The 8899-nt window shown below is 36.7% G+C and overlaps 1 protein-coding gene across 1 annotated transcript; it reads left to right on the plus strand.

The window, feature by feature from the left end:
- Positions 1-6525: 6525 nt before the first annotated feature.
- On the plus strand, positions 6526-8449 carry LOC309969253 (patched domain-containing protein 3-like; the record flags this gene model as incomplete). Its single annotated transcript, XM_082850949.1, is given in 6 exon segments — positions 6526-7009; positions 7012-7091; positions 7095-7274; positions 7276-7300; positions 7303-7712; positions 7714-8449. Coding segments are annotated over 6 exon segments (1524 nt in total). The 3' UTR covers positions 8059-8449.
- Between the last annotated feature and the right edge of the window lie 450 nt (positions 8450-8899).

An 8899-nucleotide genomic window follows, 5' to 3' on the forward strand; every position in this document is an offset into this window, starting at 1 on the left:
GTTCCTTGACATCTCTCACTCCCAGTTCTCTGTTATCACTGAGAATCTTATCTCTGTTCTGGGTAGGGCCTCCTAGACAGTCCCTAAGATATCCCCATCCTGCCTGTCTCACACACTTATATATGAAAGTTATTCCTTGCCTACATGCATTTACCTCATACAGAACCATTATTCAAACACATTTTGTGGTTCCATATTTACTGTCTTGCAGTGAAGTCATTTAAACAGTAGTAAGACTTTCTCAAAAGGTATACTCCAAATTGAACTTCATTCTATAGTAAGTACTGGTATGTTGAGCTTCCAGACTATTGCAAAATTGTCTGACATTTTGGAAATGACAAAACTTACACCAAATGTGAGATCAATTTCAGAAAAAAATCCGGAGAATCTTTCGGATTCAAATACACTGTAAACTATTCTTTAGTCTTGATAGACATCATTATCTTTCAAGGAAGATGTGGATCCCTCACCAAGCGTATACATAGATTGTATTCTAAGTGGGATGATTTCTAATTTAGCCTCCCCTTAAGTGAATAGAAAATTCAGAAAATTGGCCATTTTGCTGCCAGTGATGCCTAACTGCCTGAGCATTGGAATCATATGAAGAAATTTTTAGACACTTGGATTCTGCAGCTTCTCTACAAACCTATAGATCAGAATCTGCAGAGCTGTGTTCCAGGACTGTAGGAATCTAAAGTTCTAAGACTCTCTCCTAAGTCATTCTGATAAACTGCTTAACCAAGGTCCTTCTTGGGGACTAGAAAATCTGCAAGTGTGTTCACCAAACAGTGCTCTACATTCACATCTTCCCTCCATTGCCTATTGAACATTAAAATAAAGGTCATTTAGAAAAAGTCAACACAGCAACTAGTCAAAGTGAAGTCACTCTAGCCAATAAAATACCTCACTCCCCTATCCTCTGAAAAATTTACACCAACAAAATCCAGAAACCTGAAAGAGTGAATGGGGATAAACATGTCACATGTAGCTTTTATCCTCATTAATCTTTCTGATTTCACAGTTCATCTGTGTTACTTTCTTATCTTAAACTTCTATAAACCAGTATTGTTACTTTAAGAAGTATTTGTTATAATCAAAGTTTGTCATAACGAAGACATTTACTTTTGCTCTGGAGTGAGACTGTGTGTGTGTGTGTGTGTATTTTTGGGCCCTGAGTTTAACTGGGCCGAAAGCATCAGCAGTTTGAGAAAAAGTGAGATACAGGCACAGTGTAGGTTTTTTTTTTTTTTTGGTAGTAATAAGAAAGTTTAGCTATTTTAATGTGGTCCTGCCTGAATAAGGTCTTTAGTTATATTCTTGCTGTTTTGGAATCAGTAGCTCCATTGGCTTAGTTGACTCTCCCAGTTTTCAAACCAAACTTAGTTTCTCTCTCCTGCTAAAAATATCTAGAGGCAGGTATCAGTCATTTGTTTTGGAGCAGTTAGCAAATGAGTAAAGTAGAAAACCAGAGGCTGTTGTTAGTATTTTAAAATGTAAAGTCATGGGTGTTGGGAGGAAAAGTGTTAAACCCATTCCTTAATTGCTGTGTATGTATTCCCATTTCTGTTGGTCCAACCAAGAAACAGGCATAGCTTGTGTTACTCAAAATGGAGTACATATCACATATTTTTTGCAATTAGTAGCCACTTCTCTAGAGCCCACTTCTCCATCAGAGGAGAGTATGAAAATCTTTTAGAAGGAGGCTTTACTTTTTTTTTTAATTTTTATTTTTTTTAAACAGCAGGTTCTTATTAGTCATCAGTTTTACACACATCAGTGTATACATGTCAGTCCCAATCTCCCAAGTCATCACACCACCACCACCACCACCCCACCGCTTTCTCCCCTTGGTGTCCATACGTTTGTTCTCTACATTTGTGTCTCTGTTTCTGCCCTGCAAACTGGATCATCTGTACCATTTTTTCTAGGTTCCACATATATGCATTAATATACGGTGTTTATTTTTCTCTTTCTGACTTACTTCACTCTGTATGCCAGTCTCTAGGTCCATCCACATCTCTACAAATGACTTGATTTCATTCTTTTTATGGCTGAGTAATATTCCAATGTGTATATGTACCACATCTTCTTTATCCATTCATCTGTTGATAGGCATTTAGGTTGCTTCCGTGACCTGGCTATTGTAAATAGTGCTGCAATGAACATTGCGGTGCATGTGTCATTTTGAATTGTAGTTTTCTCTGGGTATATGCCCAGTAGTGGGATTGCTGGATCATATGGTAATTCTATTATTAGTTTTTTAAGGAACCTCCATACTGTTCTCCATAGTGGCTGTATCAGTTTACATTCCCACCAACAGTGCAAGAGGGTTCCCTTTTCTCCACACCCTCTCCAACATATGTTGTTTGTAGATTTTCTGATGACGCCCATTCTAACTGGTGTGAGGTGATACCTCATCGTAGTTTTGAGTTGTATTTCTCTAATAATTAGTGATGTTGAGCAGCTTTTCATGTGCCTCTTGGCCATCTGTATGTCTTCTTGGGAGAAATGTCTATTTAGGTCTTCTGCCCATTTTTGGATTGGGTGGTTTGTTTCTTTAATATCGAGCTGCATGAGCTGTTTATATATTTTGGAGATTAATCCTTTGTCCATTGATTCGTTTGTGAATATTTTCTCCCATTCTGAGGGTTGTCTTTTCGTCTTGTTTATGGTTTCCTTTGCTGTGCAAAAGCTTTTAAGTTTCATTAGGTCCCATTTGTTTATTTTTATTTCCATTTCTCTAGCAGGTGGGTCAAAAAGGATCTTGCTGTGATTTATGTCATAGAGTGTTCTGCCTATGTTTTCCTCTAAGAGTTTGATAGTGTCTGGCCTTACATCTAGGTCTTTAATCCATTTTGAGCTTATTTTTGTGTGTGGTGTTAGGGAGTGATCTAATCTCATACTTTTACATGTACCTGTCCAGTTTTCCCAGCACCACTTATTGAAGAGGCTGTCCTTTCTCCACTGTACATTCCTGCCTCCTTTATCAAAGATAAGGTGACTGTATGTGCGTGGGTTTATCTCTGGGCTTTCTATCCTGTTCCATTGATCTATCTTTCTGTTTTTGTGCCAGTACCATATTGTCTTGATTACTGTAGCTTTGTAGTATAGTCTGAAGTCTGAGAGCCTGATACCTCCAGCTCCGTTTTTTTCCCTCAAGATTGCTTTGGCTATTTGGGGTCTTTTGTGTCTCCATACAAATTTTAAGATTTTTTTGTTCTAGTTCTGTAAAAATTGCCATTGGTAATTTGATAGGGATTGCATTGAATCTGTAGATCGCTTTGGGTAGTAGAGTCATTTTCAGTATATTGATTCTTCCAATCCAAGAACATGGCATATCTCTCCATCTGTTTGTTTTATCTGTAATTTCTTTATCAGTGTCTTATAGTTTTCTGCATACCGGTCTTTTGTCTCCCTAGGTAGGTTTATTCCTAGGTATTTTATTCTTTTTGTTGCATTGGTAAATGGGAGTGTTTCCTTAATTTCTCTTTCAGATTTTTCATCATTAGTGTATAGGAATGCAATAGATTTCTGTGCATTAATTTTGTATCCTGCAACTTTACCAAATTCATTGCTTAGCTCTAGTAATTTTCTGGTGGCATCTTTAGGATTCTCTATGTATAGTATAATGTCATCTGCAAACAGTGAGAGTTTTACTTCTTCTTTTCCAATTTGTATTCCTTTTATTTCTTTTTCTTCTTTGATTGCTGTGGCTAGGACTTCCAAAACTATGTTGAATAATAGTGGTGAGAGTGGACATCCTTCTCTTGCTCCTGATCTTAGAGGAAATGCTTTCAGTTTTTCACCATTGAGAATGATGTTTGCTGTGGCCTTTATTATGTTGAGGTAGGTTCCCTCTATGCCAACTTTCTGGAGAGTTTTTATCATAAATGGGTGTTGGATTTTGTCAAAAGATTTTTCTGCATCTATTGAGATGATCATATGATTTTTCTTCTTCAATTTGTTAATATGGTGTATCACATTGATTGATTTGCATATATTGAAAAATCCTTGCATCCCTGGGATAAATCCCACTTGATCATGGTGTATGCTCCTTTTAATGTGTTGTTGGATTCTGTTTGCGAGTATTTTGTTGAGGATTTTTGCATCTATATTCATGAGTGATATTGGCCTGTAATTTTCTTTTTTTGTAGTATCTTTTTGTAGTATCAGGGTGATGGTGGCCTCATAGAATGAGTTTGGGAGTGTTCCTTCCTCTGCAATTTTTTGGAAGAGTTTGAGAAGGATGGGTGTTAGCTCTTCTCTAAATGTTTGATAGAATTCACCTGTAAAGCCATCTGGTCCTGTACTTTTGTTTGTTGGAAGATTTTTTTTTTTTTTTTTTTTTTGCAGTACACAGATCTCTCACTGTTGTGGCCTCTCCCATTGTGGAGCACAGGCTCTGGACGCACAGGCTCAGCGGCCATGGCTCACGGGCCCAGCTGCTCCGTGGCATGTGGGATCTTCCCAGACCGGGGCACGAACCCATGTCCTCTGCATCGGCAGGTGGACTCTCAACCACTGTGCCACCAGGGAAGCCCCTGTTGGAAGGTTTTTAATCACAGTTTCAATTTCATTACTTGTGATTGGTCTGTTCATATTTTCTATTTGTTCCTGGTTCAGTCTTGGAAGGTTATACCTTTCTAAGAATTTGTCCATTTCTTCCAGGTTGTCCATTTTATTGACATAGAGTTGCTTGTAGTAGTCTCTTAGGATGCTTTGTATTTCTGCGGTGTCTGTTGTAACTTCTCCTTTTTCATTTCTAATTTTATTGATTTGAGTCCTCTCCCTCTTTTTCTTGATGAGTCTGGCTAATGGTTTATCAATTTTATTTACCTTCTCAAAGAACCAGCTTTTAGTTTTATTGATCCTTGCTATTGTTTTCTTTATTTCTATTTCAGTTATTTCTGCTCTGATATTTATGATTTCTTTCCTTCTGCTAACTTTGGGTTTTGTTTTTTCTTCTTTCTCTAGTTCCTTTATGTGTAAGGTTAGATTATTTGAGATTTTTCTTATTTCTTGAGGTAGGCTTGTATAGGTATAAACTTTCCTCTTAGAACTGCTTTTGCTGTATCCCATAGCTTTTGGATTGTCATGTTTTCATTGTCATTTGTGTCTAGGTATTTTTTGATTTCTTCAGTGATCTCTTGGTTATTTAGTAACATAGTGTTTAGCCTCCATGCATTTGTGTTTTTTACATTTTTCCCCTGTAATTCATTTCTAATCTCATAGCATTGTGGTCAGAAAAGATGCTTGATCTGATTTCAATTTTCTTAAATTTACTGAGACTTGATTTGTGACCCAAGATGTGATCTATCCTGGAGAGTGTTCCGTGCACACTTGAGAAGAAAGTGTAATCTGATGTTTTTGGATGGAATGTCCTATAAATATCAATTAAATCTATCTGGTCTGTTGTGTAATTTAAAGCTTGTGTTTCCTTATTAATTTTCATTTTGGATGATCTGTCCATTGGTGTAAGTGAGGTGTTAAAGTCCCCCACTATTATTGTGTTAGTGTCGATATCTTCTTTTAGAGCTGTTAACAGGTGCCTTATGCATTGAGATGCTCCTATGTTGGGTGCATATATATTTATAATTGTTATATCTTCTTCTTGGATTGATCCCTTGATCATTATGTAGTGTCCTTCCTTGTCTGTTGTAACAGTCTTTATTTTAAAGTCTATTTTATCTGATATGCATATTGCTACTCCAGCTTTCTTTTGATTTCCATTTGCATGGAATATCTTTTTCCATCCCCTCACTTTCAGTCTGTATGTGTCCCTAGGTCTGAAGAGGGTCTCTTGTCGACAGCATGTATATGGGTCTTGTTTTTGTATCCATTCAGCGAGCATGTGTCTTTTGGTTGGAGCATTTAATCCATTGACGTTTAAGGTAATTATCGATACGTATATTCCTATTAACATTTTCTTAATTGTTTTGGGTTTGTTATTGTAGGTCTTGCCTTAACCTGGGCAAGTGAAGTTTGAATGATAGCCTTCTGGGTACCAAAAACAGACTGGCAGGAAAACTGCATTTGTGTGTGTGTCTATAAACTATGGGGTGCCTCTACAATCAGCACATTGATAGCTAGATGCTAACTGTAGAACAGATAAATCCAGCTCATATTTTAAGCAACAGTGTGTTGGCTCAACATTAGTGCACTAGAATAAAATGGTTTATGGGAGAAAATGGTCTCTCAAGTATTCTAATGGAGTCAAGGATACTTTGCTAATCCCACTTCACCTAACACCCAGCAGCCAGGTTTCCTGACTCATCATTGAAACACCCTAAATGATGACTAGGAGTAGAGTATACTGTGCTCTGTGCAAATAGGAGTACGTGCAAAGCACAGAGCTACTACAGAGCAAGGAGCGATAAGTTCTGTTGTGGATTCAGAGGCAACCAGAGAAAGCATCACAGAAAGAAGTATCAAAACACAGATTGAGGAAGATAAATAAGACCTTAAGAGATGGACAAAGAAATGGTGTGAACTGATCTGTTTAATGTTTAATGGCTGTTCATATGTATGAAGATTCTGTTTCTTTTTTTAACAGGAGTTGGGGTCAATGACATGTTTATCATGATTTCTGCCTGGCAGAAGACCAACCTCATGGATAGCATAAACGAACGGATGTCCAATGTCTATTCAAAAGTGGCAGTGTCCATTACAATCACCACCATCACCAACATCCTGGCCTTCTATACAGGAATTATGACCTCTTTCAGGTCCGTACAATACTTCTGCATCTATACAGGAACAACCCTTCTCTTTTGTTATTTTTATAACATCACCTGTTTTGGAGCATTTATGGCCCTGGATGGTAATAGAGAAGTAGTTTGTCTATGCTGGTTGAAGAAACCAGAAACTCCTGACCAAAAATGTTCCTCATTGAAAAAGCCCTGCCGCCTCCCATGTAATTCTCTCCGAGACAAACATAAAGCTGATATCCGCCCAATGAATTTGTTCTTTAGAGACTATTTTGGTCCTTTTCTCACAAGCACTGAGTCCAAGTTTTTGTAGTGCTTATATACATTTTGTACATCATAAGTAGTATATATGGGTGTTTCCAAGTGCAGAAAGGTTTAGACCTCTGAAATTTGGCAAGTGATGACTCCTACATCACACCGTATTTTAATGTAGAAGAAGAACATTTTTCAACTTATGGTCCCAGGGTTATACTTATTGTTACTGAAGCTCTTGACTGTTGGGAAGGAGATGCTAGGCAAAAATTGGAAAAATGTCTTGTAGATTTTGAAAACAGTGACTATGTAGATTAAAATCTTACAGAGTTTTGATTATGAGAATATGTGAAATATATGGAAAACCACCATCACGATGTAAATGATAAGAAAACTTTTCTAAAAAATATTCCCAATTTTGTAATAGATTCTCCACTTTTTATGTATGATATTAACATTACATCATCACAGGAAATCATCTGTTCCCGGGCCTTCATTCAGACCATGGGTGTTTCTTCTTCAACCAATAAGAAGCTGATGTTACTCCAGTTCCGAGACATGGCCAAAAAGTGTGAAATTCCCCTAATGGTGTATAACCAGGCGTTCATATATTTTGATCAGTATTCTGCAATAGTAGAAAACACTGTTCGAAATGTAATTGTTGCCTCAACACCTATGTTCCTTGTTTCCTTACTGTTAATCCCTCACCTACTGTGTTCTTTGTGGGTAACTTTTGCTCTCGCTTCTGTGATTTTTGGGAGTAATGGGTTTCATGGCATTCTGGAACATCAGTCTTGATTCCATATCCATGATTAATCTTGTCATTTGTATAGGGTTTTCTTTTGATTTTTCTGCGCACATTTCCTATGCATGTGTTTCCAGTTCAAAGCCCTCAGTAAATCAAAAAACCATCGAGGCATTGTATCTGCTAGGTTACCCTGTGTTGCAAAGTGCAATTTCAACAGTAATAGGAGTGTGTGTCTTATCTGCAGCTAAAGCATACATCTTCAGGACATTTTTTAAGATTATGTTTCTTGTTATGGTATTTGGAGTTGCTCATGGCCTAATTTTTATTCCGGTATTCTTAACCTTTTTTTGAAAGTTTGACTAACCACTAACCAATCAAAGACCAATTACAGAATTCCTGATTGCCCCAATCCAATCTGATAAAAATGTGCTATTAAGAATAGTCAATAAACTAAAAACAAAGGGATGTTTCCTTGGTGTGGAGATCCCATTTTAAAATGTTATTTAAAATATCCTGAGAAAAATTAATTAGTCTTACATTAAAATATCTTTGCTAAATTAGGAAGTGTTGTCATCTTTATTATGGTCTATACAATCAAGCATAAGTATAACTTTCCAGTTATTTTTTCCTTTTATTTCATCATTAGTAGTTTATGCCTGGAATTCAGATATTTTATGTATTATGCTATAAATGGAATATTATTTTCATTGTACTTCCCATATGCATTATTATGTAAAAGTGCAACTGATTATTATTTATTCTCCTAGTCTGGGGTTTTTCTATGCATGTTCTTAGTGGTGTATTTTGCTGAACTGAAGTTTTTAAGTTTTGGAATCCAATTTATCATTTTTTTAATGGTTAGTGTTTTCTGTGTCCTATCTAAGAAATTTTTGCCTAATCCAAGATTACAAAAATTCATCTATGTTTTCTTCTCAAAGCTAGTAGTTTTATTTTTACATTTAGGTCTATGATTCATAGACCCATGTTGGTTGGGAAGTATGGATAGAGGTTCATTGTCTTCCCATTATAGTTATCCAGTTGTCCCAGCAGCATTAGTGAAAAGACTGTCCTTTCACCATAGGGATTAATTTGGCACCTCTGTCAGAGAATCAATTGACAGTTCATGTGTGGCTCTATTTTTGTGCATTGATCTGTTTTTCTGTCATACCACACTGCATTGATTACTGAAGCT

Source organism: Leucopleurus acutus (assembly GCF_964270905.1).
Source record: "Leucopleurus acutus genome assembly, chromosome: 1".
NCBI classification, from domain to species: Eukaryota; Metazoa; Chordata; class Mammalia; order Artiodactyla; family Delphinidae; genus Leucopleurus; species Leucopleurus acutus.